This window comes from Rhinopithecus bieti, unplaced genomic scaffold (genome assembly GCF_001698545.2).
Source record: "Rhinopithecus bieti isolate Rb0 unplaced genomic scaffold, ASM169854v2 scaffold_47117, whole genome shotgun sequence".
Classification (NCBI taxonomy): domain Eukaryota; kingdom Metazoa; phylum Chordata; class Mammalia; order Primates; family Cercopithecidae; genus Rhinopithecus; species Rhinopithecus bieti.
Window position 1 is genome coordinate 63048 of NW_016818624.1, and position 17425 is coordinate 80472.

Consider the following 17425-nt stretch of genomic DNA (forward strand, 5'->3'; position numbering starts at 1 on the left):
ACGCACCTCCTTCCTGGCTCTTTTTGCTATTGAGGAATCAGCTTCAGTGTCACCTCCAAGTGTGACCTTCACTGATGACACAGCTCAGCCCAGACCTGCCTGCTTCTCATCTACGTCAAGTAATTAACCAACCTACACTGTGCAGCTGAATTCCTTCTGTCTTTCACTCTGTCTGCATATACACGTGTATGTGGTCACACCAATATCTTATGTGACATTAATACCTAGTTATCTATATATCTATACAGATAATAAATATTCACACATAAATGTAGTTCTCTACCCATTCATAAAACTACCCCTATGACTAGTAAATTTCCACTGCTGTGTTTCTATGTTTGCTGTTTGTCTCCTCAGATGAACCTACACTTCAAGAAAGCAAAGATAGTTTTTATGGCCCACTGTATATACAAAATAGATATATATTTCTGTTTGTGTTTTTCTGTGTGTGTATCACATTCTACCTGTTGCTGCCTATATGAATAATTAGCTACCTAGAGATTAAATGGAAGGTGAAACTCCAGGTGAAGTGGTTGAGGGCATGAAGAGGAGGCAGCCCCAGACTTTTACCCCTTTGTGCTCCTGACATTCAGGAGGCCCTGAGGACCAACCCCTCATCCACAGAGCCTGGGTCCTCCGCTGGTGGATCCGTGAAACTCTCATCTCGGGGTGAATTGGCTTATGTGCTCCTGTGTCCCAGGCTGCACAGACAGCACCCAGGGCTCAGTGACCCTGTACTGGGGATACTTTCCTTGCAGATCCTGAGCTCTCAGGGTGCAGGAAAACTCTCCCAGATGACTCAGAAGCAACGTCGAAATCCATAGAACACAGGAAAACTGAAATCATTCAGTGGGGAGACTGGAAGGAAGCCTGCTACAGCGGAGAAAGAGTGTTTTTTACAAATTCTGTAAAAGTCACATCATAAGATATTAAGTAATAAAAAAAAAATGCAGAGCCCAGGTGAGAGGCTGGCTCAGGTCTCTTTCTCTCTGTTTTGGTTCTCAGGAGCTGCTGATAACCTCAGCCCATCACAAAACGAGTCTAACTCTGAGACTGATGTGTGAGGAGATGCTCTCAGTTATGGGGCTGGCACAGAGGGTCCTGTGAAGGGGAGGTGGGTGACCTGGGTGGACATCCAGGGATCCCAGGCTGATTCTGATCCACCCTGACCTCTGTGACTTCTTTGCCCACCATCCCCAGCCTCGCACCCCCAGGATTACACAGTGGAGAATCTCATCCGCATGGGCGTGGCTGGCTTGATCCTGGTGGTCCTCGGGATTCTGTTATTTGAGGCTCAGCGCAGCTGGAGAAGCTTCCCAAGAGGCAGCCGGGAGATGAACAACAGAGAGGATAATGTACCTTTCGGAGTCGTGAAGCCTCGGGAACAGATCTGACGATCCCAGGAGGTTCTGGAAGAAAATCTAGGGCCGATGCTATCTGGACTCTCTGCGGGTCGTTTCTAGAGGAAGGAATCAATGTTTGAGTGCAGGGACATTTTCTGGGGTGATCCATGGAGAGCCATTAAAATGTGATACCTTTCCTCTCCATTAATGTTGACTTTCCTTGGTTGGATCTGCTTCTTTTCCCATCCTTAGACATTAGACGTGAGGCTCCATCCCACACGGCAGTCTTGGGTCCACACCTCTGCACACCTGCGTGCTCTGGTCCATGGCATGTCACACAGTCCTCTTCATTTCTCATTGCGACACTTCCTGGTGCACTTTATTGGGTCTTCATGTCTTCCGTTCAGAGTTCCACACCTGGTTTAGGAACTAATTCAATGGGAGATCAGAGTCCCACCAGGAAAAGATAAATGCACCATGACGCCCTCACCTCCTGTGTGGTCCCTGCGAGCCCTTCCCCCCTTTTCAGATGCTATCTGTGTAGTTTCTCCTGAAATATCACCACGTGGAATCATCACACTGGCATTTTAAGTCACAACCCAATGGCGTGCTAATTCTGAAAAACACATTTTTTAGGCCGGGCGCGGTGGCTCATGCCTGTAATTCCAGCGCTTTGGGAGGCCAAGGTAGGTGGATCACTTGAAGTCAGGAGTTTGAGACCAGCCTGGCCAACATGGTAAAACTCCATCTCTACTAAAAATACAAAAATCAGCCGAGTGTGGTGGCACTTGCCTGTAGTCCCAGCTACTCAGGAGGCTGAGGCAGGAGAATCACTTGAACCCAGGAGGTGGAGGCTGCAATAAGCTGAGATTGTGCCACGAGACTTCAGCCTGGGTGACAGAGCGAGACTCCATCAAAAACAAACAAAATCCAATACAAAATGACAATATCAACAGATTCTATGGAAGAGTTCTTAAATGGTTCTTCCTACCTTCTGGTGGTCAGACATTCCTTGGCTTGAGGCAGCGCAATGCCAATTTCTACCTCCCTCTTCACAAGGCTTCCTCCTGTGGGCTTCTGTCTTCACCTGGTATACTTCTCTCTGGGTATCTTCTCATCTTCAAACAATAGTATCAAATAAGATGAGGGCTTATTCTAATTCATTACGATCTCATCTTCTTAAATTAACTTGAACATGTCTGCAAAGACCCTTCTCCAAACATGTTCATGTTTATAGGTAACCAGGCTGAGAATTTCAACATATCTTTTTGGGGGACAATTCAACTCATAATAGTACCTAAAAGAAAAATACACAGAGAAATCCATTTAACCAAAAAAAGTGCAATACTTATACGCTGACAATTTAAAATATTGGTCAAAGAAATTTTCAAAGACCTAAATAAGTGAAAAGTCATCTGAGGATCATAAACTGGAAGGTTTAATATTGTATGGATGCCAGTATTTTTTACGAAATCATCAGAATCTGTGTAACCCTCATTAAAATTTCAATTCTGCTAATTCTGAAAAACACATTTTTTAGGCCGGGCGCAGTGGCTCACGCCTGTAATCCCAGCACTTTGGGAGGCCAAGGCGGGCGGATCATGAGGTCAGGAGTTCGAGACCAGACTGGCCAATATGGTGAAACCCCATCTCTACTAAAAATACAAAAATTAGCCAGGCGTGGTGGTGCACTCCTGTAATCCCAGCTACTCAGGAGGCTGAGGCAGGAGAATCGCTTGAACCTGGAGGCAGAGGTTGTGGTGAGACGAGATTGCTCCATTGCACTCCAGCCTGGGCAACAGAGCAAGATTCCATAAAAAAAAAAAAAAAAATTCAGTGCCTTTTTTTAAGAAATGGAAAATTCATGTGGAATTGCAAATTACATAGAATAGCAATTTTTTTTTTAAAGTACAAAGTTGTAGATCTCACTCTTCTCAGTTTCAGAATTTATTAAAAGCTACAACAATGAAATCTATCTGGTATTGGCATGAGAATAGATACACAGGTGCATGGAATAGAATGGAAAGACAAGAAAAAAATCCATCTACATGATCAATTGACTTTTATCAAGGCTGCCAATATCATTCAACTGGAAAAGAATGGCCCCTTCCACACATGGTGTTAGGAAAATGGGATATTTACAAGAAAAATGATGAAACTGGACCCTTAGACTAAACACAAAGTTAAAACGAATTAAAATTACAGCTAAAATTATCAAACATGGGGTAAATCTTCACAGCCTTGGACTTGACAATCACTTTTAAATATAGCACTAACAGCATAAGCAACAAGAGAAAAAAGATGAATCAATGAGACTTTACCAAAATTTAACATTTTTGTGCACCAAAAGACACTATCAACAGAGTGAAAACTGGAAAAACGTTGCAAATTATATATCCAATAAGGATCTATTCTATCCACCAGAATATACAAAGAATATCTTCAACAACATCGAGAACAACAAAAGGCCAGTTAGAAAATAGAGTGCTGGCATAGGTATTTCTACACAGAAGGTGTACAGTATACAACAAGCACATGAAGAGATGTTTCAGAACCATTAGTCATTAGGGAAATGCAAACAAACCACAGTGAGATACCACTTCACACCTAGTAGGATGGTCATATTTCAAAAACAGAAAGTAAAAAGTGTTGTTGATGATGCAGAGGAATTGGGAGTCTCATACACTGCAGGTGTGAAAATTAAATGGTCCAGCCACTGTGGAAAGTGGCTCATCAGTTCCTTGCAGAACTGAACCTATGATTAAATACATGCTAATCAGTACATGTAATGAGTCATATCAACTGAACGAAAGACCAAAATCACATGATCATCACAATAGATGCATTAAAAAGCATTTGATAAGATTCGACATCCCTTCATAATAAAAACTTTGAACACACTGGATACAGAAGGAATGTACATCAACACAATAAAGGTCACATATGATAAACAAACAGCTGACATTTATCCTGAGTGGGGGAAAGCTGAAAGTCTTTCCTCTAAGAACTGGATCAAGACAAGGGTGCCCACTTTCACCACTATTATTCAACCTCTCCTGAAGTCCTAGCCAGAGCAATTAGGCAAGAGAAAGAAATGAAAGGCATCCAAATTGGAAAGAAGAAAGTCAAATGGGTCCTGTTTGCAGATTATATAATTTTTTTTTCTACTTTAAGTTCTGGGATACACGTGCTGAATGTGCAGGTTGGTTACATAGGTATACATGTGCCATGGTGGCTTGCTGCCCCTATCAACCCATCATCTAGGTTTTAAGACCTGCATGCATTACATATTTGTCCTAATGCTCTCCCTCCCCTCTCCTCTGACCCCCCAACAGGCCCGATGTATGATGTTCCCCTCCCTGTGTCCATGTGTTCTCATTGTTCAACTCCCACTTACGAGTTAAAACAGGCAGTACTTGGTTTTCTGTTCTTGTGTTAGTTTGCTGAGGATGATGGTTTCCAGCTTCATCCATGTCTCTGCAAAGGACATGAACTCATCCTTTTTTATGACTGTATAGTATTCCACAGTGTATGTGTGCCACATTTTCTTCACCCAGTGTATCACTGATGGGCATTTGGATTGATTCTAAGTCTTTGGTACTATAAATAGTGCTACAGTAAATATATGTGTGCATGTGTTTTTATAGTAGAATGATTTATAATCCTTTGAGTATATACCCAGTAATGGGATTGATGGGTCAAATGGTGTTTCTAGTTCTAGATCCTTGAGGAATCGCCACACTGTCTTCCGCAATGGTTGAACTAATTTACACTCCCACCAACAGTGTAAAAGCATTCCTATTTCTCAGCATCCTGGCCAACATCTGTTGTTTCCAGACTTTTCAGTGATAGCCATTCTAACTGGCATGAGTTGGTATCTTGTTGCGCTTTAAATTTGCATTACAAAAACTTAAAGACTCCACCAGAAAACTCTTAGAACTGACAAATTTAGTAAGGTTGCAGGATACAAAATCAACATACAAAATTAGCAGCTTTTCAGCTACACCAATAATAGTCTAGCTGAAAAGAAATCAGGAAAGCAATCCCATTTACAATAGTCAGCAAAAATTACCTGGAAATAAATTAAACCAAGGAGGTGAAAAATCTCTGTGATAAAAATTGTAAAACTCTGAAGAAAGAAATTGAAATGGACACCCAAAACCAGAAAGATATTCCCTATTCATATATTGAAAGAATATATATTGTTTAAAATGACTATACTATGCAAAGTGATCTATAGATTCATTGCAATCCCTATCAACATACCAATGACATTCTTCACTAAAATAGAGAAAAAAATATTCTGAAATGTGTATGGAATCAAAAAATACCCCAAATAGCCAAAGCAATTCTGAGCAAAAAGGATAAAGCTGGAGGTATCACACTACCCGACCTCAAAACATTCTACAAAGCTATAGTAACCAAAACAACATGGTTCTGGCATAAAAATAAACATGTAGTCCAATGGAACAGAACAGAGAGCCCAGAAATAAATGCACACATCTATGGTTGAGAGATTTTCAACAAAGGCCCCAATAACATACATTGGGGAAACAAGTCTCGTCAACAAATGGTTCCAGAAAAACTGGACATGCATGTACAGAAGAATTAAACTAGACCTCTATATCTCACACTACACAATAATCAACTCAAGGCCAGGTGCGTTGGCTCATGCCTGTAACCCCAGCACTTTGGGAGGCTGAGGCGGGCAGATCACTTGAGGTCAGGAGTTTGAGACCAGCCTAACCAACATGGTGAAATCCCATCTCTATTAGAAAAGAAAATACAAAATTAGCCGGGTGCTTTGGCATGCATCTGTAATCCCAGCTACTCAGGAGGCTGAGGCAGGAGAATCACTTGAACCCGGGAGGTGGAGGTTGCTGTGAGCCAAGATTGCGCCACTGCACTCCAGCCTGGGTGACAGAGTGAGACTCTGTCAAAAAAAAAAAAGAATCAACTCAAAATGGATTAAAGAAATAAATGTACTACTGGAAACTATGAAACTATGAGAAGAAAATATACGGGAAACACTTCAGGACAATGATCTGGGCAAAGATTTTTTAGGTAAGACCTCAAAAGCACAGGCAGCAAAAGCAAAAATAGACAAATGAGATCATATCAAACTACAAACCTCCTGCACAATCATGAGAACAAACAGCAGAGTGAAGAGACCACCTACAGAATGGGAAAGAATATTTGCAAGTGAGAAATTAATCTCCAGAATATACAAGGAGCTCAAACAACGCAAAGATTTTGAAAGATGGTGATGAGAGGGTTCTGCTACTTACAGAAGGGAAGAAGTCAGAGAAAGGAAATTTAGGAGAAACAAAACCACAAACCTAGCTTGTTCTGCTTCTCTCTGTGACTCAGTTAACAGTCTTAAACACATCTCCCTAAGCCTACTTCCCCAGTGGGATTCCTGGGTCTTGTGAGGGCCTCATTGGTCCCTCTGGTAAACCCAGGCACAGAGTGGAGCAGCTGTCGTTTTCTCAGGATCTTCCCCTTTACATATAATTAACGCACCTACACCATGCTACCCCCAGAACCCTTCAAATAAATGTCCCCCGGTTCATTCACCACCAGAGTCCAAGCTCAGCTGGTTCCCCAGCTTAGGACTGGGTGGTATCTTGGAGGTAGTTTCCACCACAGTCCCCTTCCTCTGCTATGAGGCTCAGTGACACACCAGACACCGTCTCCAGCCAGGCTCCTGGAAGGTCTGGATGAAGACTGGGACCCTGAGGTATTGCTCAGCAATGTGGCTTGACACAAACTTCTACGTAAAACTTCCAATCACTTTCACCAAGGGGTCACTTCCTGCATCTTGAGGTGTGAGGGCACCTTGGTTGGTCCCTGCAATATCAGACCCTATAGAGATCCTACAAACATGCTACAAATTCTTTGAAGATTCTAGCACTTTCAGACATGCTGTTGGGAAATGGTGATACCCATAACCTAGTTCCAGGACAGAGAGCCTTAGCCCAGGGCTATGTTTTCTGAGGGTCCTCAAAGTAAACAGTTCTGTGTTCCAGGAGAACCCTAGATCTCTAAGGGCGGAAAGACACACACACGCAGGTAAAAAGCAAGAGATCCAAAGAAAAGCTGAGCAAAGATAGACAGGAAAACACTCACATGATGAGTCACGTTGTGGAGCTAGAACCGAGATGGATAGAGGCACGAGCGGGCACAGAGTGTGCTCCCCAGAACAGGTGGAGAGAATGCCTTTTTCATGCCCTGAGGATAGGCTGAGTAAGGCTTGTGCTCGACAACCAAGGACTATTTTTTTCCCCAGCTGTCTGCAAGAGACCTTCCGTCTGAGTTCAACTGTGCCCTGCAGTAAGTAGTGATGGAGAGAATGTGACTTTGCTCTGCAGCTCTGGAAGCTTATTTGACCTGTGCCTTCTACAGGGAGGGGAGGCTCTTGGACACTGGCTCACTGAGGTGCAGAGACACAGTGGAGCATTCAGGCCAGCTTCTCTCGGTCTTGGGGCTGGTGATGGGACCTCTAGATGCTGCAGCTCTCTGTCAACGCTCTGCCTGTGAGTGATCAGCACTGTTATGAGGGAAACCCATGCCTGCTGCAGGTCCTGTGAAACAATAAATCATAAAGCCATGTCTGAGGGATAGCCTGCTGGAGACATGGGAATCTTAGGGATTCCAGACAAATTGAAGCAATGAGAAATACAAAGAGGAAAAGAGAGGTTGAGTATAATGGTGGTGTCAGGTAGACAGGGCAGCTCCACACTCTCCACTGCTTCCCGTCTGGAGGCCCACTTTGGGGTCCTACTTATCCAAGTGAGTGAAGAAAGAGGTCAGGACAAACATAGATGCAGTTCGGGGAGATAAGCAGTGGCCTCAGCCCCTCGCCCTTTTCCATCTTCCAGAAGCCCCTCCTGAGCTCTCACCACAGAGAGATTTCCCATCTGGAAACTCGGATATTTATTATCCCGGGCGGAGGCAATGTCTCTTGATTATGGGCACTTTCCATCACCAGGCACCTGCTAGTCCTCTCTATACCTTCCCTCTCAGGAAAGGAATTGTCCCTCATGGGATTCCAGGGAAGACACCCCAGGACCCCTATCAGTCACTAGGGAGATGACAGAGTAGAGGAAGGCAGGGGACCAACCCTCCGTAGAGAATGGTCCTACTTCGGTGGGGCAAGGGAGGCTCTCCCTCACCCATTTGCTGTCCTGTTACCTTGGAACCCTAGGAGAACTTGTTAGTCACCCACAGAATCCACCCCTGAATGTGGCGTGCAAAGTGGTGCTCTTAGCCTCCAGTGTGAAGTCCCTGGGGAGACAGAACGCCCCCGTGTGAGTGAAGGCTGTGCCACCTCCAGCTGTGGGACCTTGGGCTAGGCAGCCCCTCCTGAGTTCCCAGGGTCCCCATCCACATCTGAGACTGTGGTCAGTGCATCTGAGACCATGGTCAGTGTGGGAATCCGCAAGACCCTTCAGCCTCCAATGCTCTGGGACAGAGACCTCGTCCACAGGGAGGAAGGGGTCAGAGTGACCTGAGCCCCTACTCAGGAGCGAGTCTAATCCACTCTCCATCAGGGCCTGTGGGGAAGGGAAGATGAAGAAACGGAGCCTGCACCTGGCTGTGTGGGCGCAGTAGGTGAGGGGGAGGATGAGGGCTCCTGAGAGTGTGCCGTGTGGCAGAGACCCTGCAGCACACTCAGGAAGGGCTCTGGAAGGATCCAAGGAAAGTTTCCAAGAAGAGAGAAGAGTAAGTGACAGAGACCCTCAACCATGGATTTCACTGAGGTGCCCATGATGATATAGGGAGAATGGGGGTGTCTGGGCAGGAATAATATTGTCAGGGTGAAACGGGTGATGATGGGCTCCATGTCAGAACTCCTGTGGAGGGAGGGGCCTGGCCCACATGAAAAGGTCTGTGATCCTACCCCAGCCCCCAGCCCCTGTTCTCCAGGATGACGCTGTGGGAATTCTATCAGGAGGGGTGTGATAGGGCTGGTCTTCCTGGCTGTATTCACAGTGCTGGCTGGGGCCTGGGAATCCATGGGGAGCCACAGGTGAAAAGGGAGGGAACTCGATGAACTCAGCAGCAACAAACATAGGGTCTGACACAATGGAACTCACTTCCCGGAGGCCAAGAAAGACACTTGTAGGACAAAAGGAAAAGAGTGGTGGCTGGCTTGGTTCCATTCACTGACACCCCACAAGAGATGTCCAGTCCTCTTTTTATTTATTATTTTATTTTATTTTATTTTATTTATTTTGAGATGGAGTTTTGCTCTTGTTGGCCAGGCTAGAGTGCAATGGTGCGATCTTGACTCAGTGCAACCTCTGCCTCCCGGGTTCAAGCGATTCTCCTGCCTCATCCTCCCACGTAGCTGGGATTACAGGCGCCTGCCACCACAGCCCGGTAGTGTTTGTATTTTTAGTAAAGACGGGATTTCGTCCTCTTGGCCAGACTGGTCTCAAACTCCTGACCTCATGTGATGTGATCCGGCCGCCTGGGCCACCCATCGCCGCACCCAACAGGAGTTTCAGTGCTCTATCGGATTCCCTGCCTAGTCCATGTTACATGTAATGTTCCACCTCAGGCGTGTTTCCTCTCCTTTCCATCTCCTTCCTCTTAGCCTTCTCCTTTTCTCTTTTCAAGTTTTATTTTTTGAGACAGAGCCTTGCTCTGTTGCCCAGGCTGGAGTGCAGTGGCTCAATCTCGGCTCACTGCAACCTCTGCCTCCTGGGTTCAAGAGATTCTCCTGACTCAGCCTCTTGAGTAGCTGAGATTACAGGTGCGTGCCACCACGTCTGGCTAATTTTTGTATTTTTAGTAGAGATGAGGTTTCACCGTGTTGGCCAGGCTGGTCTCAAACTTCTGCCCTCAGGTAATCCACCCGCCTTGGCCTCCCAAAGTGCTGGGATTACAGGCGTAAGTCACCACTCCCAGTGCTGAGTGATCTTTCCTCTTTAGTGTGTTCTTACAACCATCTCTCACTGGGCTTTCTTGTTCTTTTTTTTTTTTTAGACAGAGTCCAACTCTCTTGACCAGGCTGGAGTGCAGTGGCATGATCTCGGCTCACTGCAACCTCCGCCTCCTGGGTTCAAGCGATTCTCTCACCTCAGCCTCCTGAGTAGCTGGGATTACGGGTGCATGCCATCACACCCGGCTAATTTTTGTATTTTTAGTAGAGACAGGGTTTCACCATGTTGGTCAGGTTGGTCTTGAACTCCTGACCTTGTGATCTGCCTGCCTCGGCCTCCCAAAGTGCTGGGATTACAGGCGTGAGCCACCGCACCGGCCAGCTTTCTTGTTCTTATCCCTTAGTTCTCTGCCAGGGAATAAGATAGAAACCGTTCCCTCAACCACATTCTAGTCGTGGTCCCCATTCTCATATTTCCACTTCTCTCTCTTTGGTAATAAATTAATTAATTGAGAAACAAGTTGCTGAATGTTCATCTTCTGCTAATCTGCATCCCCTTATTTTCCCAGAGCCTCCCCTAATGAAATCGACTGTATTTACTGAAAGCAGGAAGTGAGTCTCTCCAGATCAGGATGACTGTCTCCTGGGGAAATATTTGTCTTTGCATCGGTGGGGAAAAAGAAAGTCGATGTCATGAGTGGAGGCTCTGAGAAAATAAGGGCTGTGTTTTCAGTTTAGACTCCCACCCAGTTGGTAGCTGACCTAGACGTGACATTAGGTCTACCCTCCACGGGCAGGTTTTCAGATAAAGGAGCCCTGGCCATCAGGGGACACCTCAGGTTTGGGCTGAGATGTGTGCAGAGGGCCTGGGTCCTCCTGAGCCCCCACACTGGGGGAATCAGAGACAGGCCCAGCAAGGGGCTGTCCACTTCCTGTGGGTTGACAGCTGTGGGGACCCAGACAGGCGGCAGCAGGCTCTGACTTAACCACATCCGCGCGTCTGTCTGTCCTGGAGGGTCGTGTGGTCTCCTGTCCCACAGCTGGAGCATGCAAAGCAGGCATCATGGTGTCCATCCTCACTGTTCTTCTGTGCCTCAGTCAGTGGTGGAGAGATGAGGGACAGGAGGGGCACTGGGTTGGGGTGAAGGGGGTCCCACAGCAGCCTTGTTCACTGGAGACCCTCAGGGCTCCAGTGGCTACTGGTGCTCCAGCAGGAAGGGAAGCAGTCACACCTCTGTCTTCCAAATCCCCCACAGGAAACTCTCCTCCATGGCTGAGTCTGGGCCAGAATACCCAAGCACCTGCAGGTGAGTCTCTGCTAAGCTACCATGCCCTACCTCACACTCAGCACCCAGACTCTCATCTCAGGGCCTTCTGAACTGAGGGTGAGAAAATCAAGAGGGTCCATGGCCTGAGCTGGGAATGAGGGCGAGGGAGGTCTGTGGACTCCAGCCTGTGGTTTCTTCCAGGGATCCTCCCCAAACCCAGCCTCTGGGCTGAGCCAGGCTCTGTGATCAGCTGGGGGAGCTCCGTGACCCTCTGGTGCCAGGGGACCCTGGATACCCAGGGTTACCATCTCACCAAGGAAGGAAGCCCTATGACCTGGTACCAACAGAGCCCACCAGGGCCCAGGAACAAGACCAACTTCATCCCATCCATGACAGAGCACTATGCAGGGAGATACTGCTGTCACTATCTCAGCTCTGCAGGCTGATCAGAGCTCAGTGACCCGCTGGAACTGGTGGTGACAGGTAAGAGGACACTCAGGGGTCCCAGCCCCAGGCTCTGCCCTCAGGAAGGAGGTCAGCTCTCAGGGGCATCTTCGTTCTAATAACTCAGCCCTGGGGGATGATGTGGGAGGCGTGATCCCGTTTAAGACAGTGTCTCCTTCTTTCCTAGGAGCCTACAGAAAACCCACCCTCTCAGCCCTGCCGAGCCCTGTGGTGACCTCAGGAGAGAACGTGACCATCCAGTGTAGCATAAGGGTGGGATTTCAGAGGTTCATTTTGATTGAGGAAGGAGAAAACAAGCTCTATTGGATGCTGGACTCACAGGAACTCTCCAGGGCGCTGTTCCTGGCCCTGTTACCTGTGGGCCCTGTGGCCCCCAATCACCGGTGGATGTTCAGATGCCATGGATATTACAGGAACATCACCCGGGTGTGGTCGCAATCCAGTGATACCATGGAGGTCCTGGTCTTACGTACAGATGTCCGCTCCTTGCCCGATTTATTTTTGAGAACTCACTCTCAGGGAGTCCCACGTAGGAGGGTGGAACAGGGGAAGTTTGGGACTCCTGAGCCCAGAGAGACTGAGTGTGAGAGACAGTGAGACCCGCAGGGCCAGAATGCGAGAAGGAAGGGGCGTGGGAGGAACCAGTCCTCCTAGTCCTGACTCCTGTTTTCCTCCAGGCGTGTCTAGGAAGCCCTCCCTCCTGACCCCGCAGGGCCCTGTCGTGGCCCGTGGAGAGAACCTGACCCTGCAGTGTGGCTCTGATGTCGGCTACAACAGATTCGCTCTGTACAAGGAGCAGGGACATGTCCTCCTCCAGGGCTCTGGCCAGCAGCCCCAGGCTGGGCTCTCCCAGGCCAACTTCCCCCTGGGCCCTGTGAGGGGCTCCCATGGGGGCCAGTACAGATGCTCTGGTGCACACAACCTCTCCTCCAAGTGGTCGGCCCCAGTGACCCCCTGGACATCCTGATCGCAGGTGAGGAGCCCAGCGGGTTCAGTCAGGGATCCAGGCTCTGCACAGGCCCTGCCGGGGGAGCCCAGGTGGTGATGGCCAGGATGAGGGGTGGGGGTCCTAAGGGAGAAAGACACAGAGAGAGACAGGGGATGGGTGGGGAGGGGGAGACTCAGAGAAAACAGAGACAGAGAGACTGAGGGCCCCAGAGAGAGGCCTGGGGAGCTGTCAGCTCAGAACAAGGTGGGGCAGCCCCTCACCCATCCTTCTTCTCTCCGGGACAGATCCGTGCCAGACCCTTCCTCTCAGTGCAGCCGGGCCCCACGGTGGCCTCAGGAGAGAACGTGACCCTGCTGTGTCAGTCACGGAGCCCGATGGACACTTTCCTTCTGACCAAGGAGGGGGCAGCCCATCACCTGCTGCGTCTGAGATCAGGGCACCAAGCTCACTAGCACCAGGCTGAATTCCCCATGGGTCCTGTGACCTCAGCCCACGCGGGGACCTACAGGTGCTACAGCTCACGCAGATTCTTCCCCTACCTGCTGTCTCACCCCAGTGACCCCCTGGAGCTCGTGGTCTCAGGTGAGGCCCCTGACCTTGTCCTCCCTGAGCTCAAAGGCTCAGCTCAGGCCCTGCCCCCAGCAGAGCTCAGGACGCTAAGGAAAGAGAGGAGTAAAGGGGGAGGGCCCAGCCCACAAGAGGGTGGAAATTGTCAGGGACCTCCTAAGCCTGGGCTCCCACCCCAGAGACCTCAGATGGGGCTAAAGGCCAGGGAGGACTGAAATGAAAACCTCAGAGGAATCATACTTAGACTGAGGATGGAAGACGGAGGCTCCACCCACTCCCCACCTGGGCTCCCCCGGCGGCCCCGTAACACTCAGTGCATACCTGAGACTAAGGGGAGATCGTACACCTGCTCACTGCAGCCATGCAGGCAAATATTCAACAGCAAACCTCGTGCGCAATTCCTTTCTGTCCTTTATTTTTTTATGTCCACGTATCTATTGTTTCTCTTTCTGTTTCTGAAGATTTCAAAGCAATGCTGGCATTTATAATTTACACATTTAATTTGGTAGGTAGCGTTATGATGTAAAATAACAGTGCTCTGATTTTCTTTGGTATTGAATTAAATATGTGCATTCATGATGGAGAATAACTTCTTATTAATAATGTCTGTGTATCCAATACATTTAAAATCAAACTTTATACATTCATATCAGCAGGCTTTTGAAGTTATATTCATAACAATTGTGGACATTGTGAATTTTAAGGATTGTTTTACTACTTGAATAATTTGAAAGTCTTTGATTCCTTTCTATCTTCTAAAATTAGTTAAGTATATATGAGAAAGTTCTTGGTTTGAGTATGCTAATTTTAGTTCCCATTAATTTACCACTGACATACTCCCTTTCAATCCTTTCCCAAATGATCTCTTCTGATTTATTGATAATGATTACATTAACCACAAGAAAATGGAGGACCAACTTGTTTCTAAATTTTATAAAACTCTTCTCACTTCAAATATATATGTATGTGTTTATATATACCCCACACACCATTATCTATCTTTTAATGTATACTATGTATTATATATTTATATATACCTACACACTATTATCTATCTTATAATATATAATGTATTATATATTTATATATACCCACACACTATTATCTATCTTATTATACACTGTGTATTATATATTTATGTATACACAATTATATAAATTATATATCTTTATTATAATTATGTTATTATATATTTTATGCATATACACCCACACCACTATTATTATACTCTTAAATATATATTTGCATTACATATATACACACTATTATAATCTTAATATTATGTATTAAGATATATATAAGTATATTGTTACATAAATATATTACATATATTTACATACAATATATAAATACATAAGTATATTTATTTATATAAATTTATATTTACATATAGTTTATATTATATTAATTATTTATATATTCATATATTCTTTATTTTATATATTATAATATTATATAAATATAATACATGTTATATATTTATAGTATAACATATATAATAATATATATAACATTATATTAAACACCAACTATCATATATTGTATTATATATTAGTATTATATATTTTAAAGAGAACACAACATTCATACATCTTATTTATATTTATTATGCATTCATTATTTTATAACACACTTATTATATTCCATATTGTGTATATATTTTAATTATATACACAATTGTATATTCTTTATAATTATAATGTATTATAATTTAGATATACACACACTATTATATTGTCTTATTATATTTTATGTATTATATATTTATATATATACACTATTATATATCTTATTACGTATTTATATGTATATGCACACTATTATATATATTATTATGTATTATATATTATATATTTATGTATACACACACTATTATATATCTTATAATACATATTATGCATTATATATTTACATGCACACATTATTATATATCTTATATATTATGTATTACATATTCGTATATACACACACTATTATATATCTTATAATACATAAGCATTATATATTTACATACACACACTATTATATCTCAATTATGTATATACACACACTTATTCCTATGCATATATGTATGTGTGTACCTCTGCTGCATCAGGAAAAGGTTCTATCACATAACTGCAGAACAGTTAGGAGAAATGTAGACACAAAGGAATGCAGAAACTGAGGGACATGTTGGCTTGAGTCTCTTCAACTCCTCACATACCTCCCCCCTTTTTTGGTTGATTCTCAGGAGGAACTGAGACCCTCAGCCCGTCGCAAAACCAGACAGACTCCAAGACTAGTGAGTGAGGAGATGCTCTCGGTTATGGGGCTGGCACAGAGGGTCAGGTCCTGTGAAGGGGAGGTGGGCATCCTGGGTGGACATCCAGGGGTCCTGGGTCATGTTGATCTGCCCTGACTTCTGTGACCTCTTTGTCCACCATCCCCAGCCTCACACCCCCAGGATTATACCGTGGAGAATCTCATCCACATGGCCGTGGCTGGCTTGGTCCTGGTGGTCCTCGGGATTCTGCTGTTTTAGGATTGGCACAGCCAGAGAAACCCCCAAGATGCAGCCAGGAGGTAAACACAAGAGAGAACAATGCACCCGTCAGAGTGCTAGAGCCTTGGCAGTGAATCTGATGGTCCCAAAAGGTTCTGAAAGAAAGTCTGGACCATCATTCGGGAAACTGTCTACTGAGAAGGTCAAGAAGGGGAGGCATGGGTCAGGTGCAGGAAGATGCCTGGGTGCCTGTAGAGAATGCCTCCTCTATTAAACCTCCATTAAACGGCGGTGCTTTCCATCCTGCTGTTGTGGACCCTCCGTGACTGCCCCTCCCTTCCTTTTGCTCCCTGTGATGTGAGGGCACATCCCCCATGGTGGGTTTGCGTCCACACCCCTGTGATCGCATGCTTTGGTCCACTGTCATGTAATACATTTTCTTTGTTTCCAGCTGCCACATTCCCTGAAGTGAACTATTGATTCTCCATCTCTTCAGTTCTGAGCATAGATCTGGATTAAATAACTGGAATAGGTGGGCAAATGTGTATTTGGGACTTTGAAACATGAGTCTGAGGCCAGGCACAGTGGCTCATGCCTGTAATACCAGCACTTTGGGAGGCTGAGGTGGGCAGATTACCTGAGGTCAGGAGTTCTAGGCCAACCTGGTCAATATGGTGAAACTCCATCTCTACTAAAATTTAAAAAATTAGCTGGGCATGGTGGGGCATTGCTGTAATCCTAGTTACTCGGGAAGCTGTGGCAGGAGAATCGCTTGAACCCGGGAGGTGGAGGCTGCAGTGAGCCAAGATCGGGCCACCACACTCCAGCCTGGGCAACAGAACGAGGCTCTATCTCAAAAAATAAAATAAAAAATACACTTCCTTGGTCCTTTTGTTGGACTACTCACCTCTCACACTTTGTCTTCCACCTAAGGTTTCTCTCATGGCTTTCTTTGGAGTTGAGAGCTGAAAAGGGAGGTCTAACCCATCATCTACTTCCACATGGCATTCAATTTCCCAGACTCAGTGTCTGCTCGCAGTTGTGTGGGGCAATGACGGGTCCAGTGGGGTCTCATACAATACTGCAACGAAACTGTTTCACACGGAGGAGGTGGCTCAGTGCTGACCAGGGGCTCCGGTCAGTGAGCAGAGAAGTCCCAGAGCCCATCTGTAAAATCTCAGAGAAGGCATGGTGGCTCACACTTGCAATCCCAGCACTCTGGGAGGCTAAGGCAGGTGGATCACCTGAGGTCAGGAGTTCAAGACTAGCCTGGCAAACATGGTGAAATTCTATCTCTACTAAAATTACAGAAATTAGCTGAGCATGGTGGTGGGCACCTGTAGTCCCGGCTACTTGGGAGGCTGAGGCAGGAAAATTGCTTGAACCCAGAAGGCAGAGGTTGCAGTGAGCTGAGATCACGCCATTGCACTCTAGCCTGGGGACAGAGCAAGATTCTGTCAA

The 17425-nt window shown here is 45.8% G+C and overlaps 1 protein-coding gene and 1 pseudogene across 1 annotated transcript in view; both read left to right on the forward strand.

The window, feature by feature from the left end:
• Positions 1-1107, forward strand: part of LOC108518721 (leukocyte immunoglobulin-like receptor subfamily B member 4) — a 37875-nt gene extending 36768 nt beyond the window's left edge. Inside the window, exons 11-12 of the mRNA XM_017857345.1 lie at positions 759-907; positions 1006-1107. Of these exons, the coding sequence (XP_017712834.1) occupies positions 759-907; positions 1006-1107 (251 nt within the window). The remainder of the gene's footprint in view (positions 1-758; positions 908-1005) is intronic.
• A 10189-nt stretch (positions 1108-11296) lies between these two features.
• On the forward strand, positions 11297-16048 carry LOC108518722 (leukocyte immunoglobulin-like receptor subfamily A member 6; annotated as a pseudogene).
• The last annotated feature ends 1377 nt before the right edge of the window (positions 16049-17425 follow it).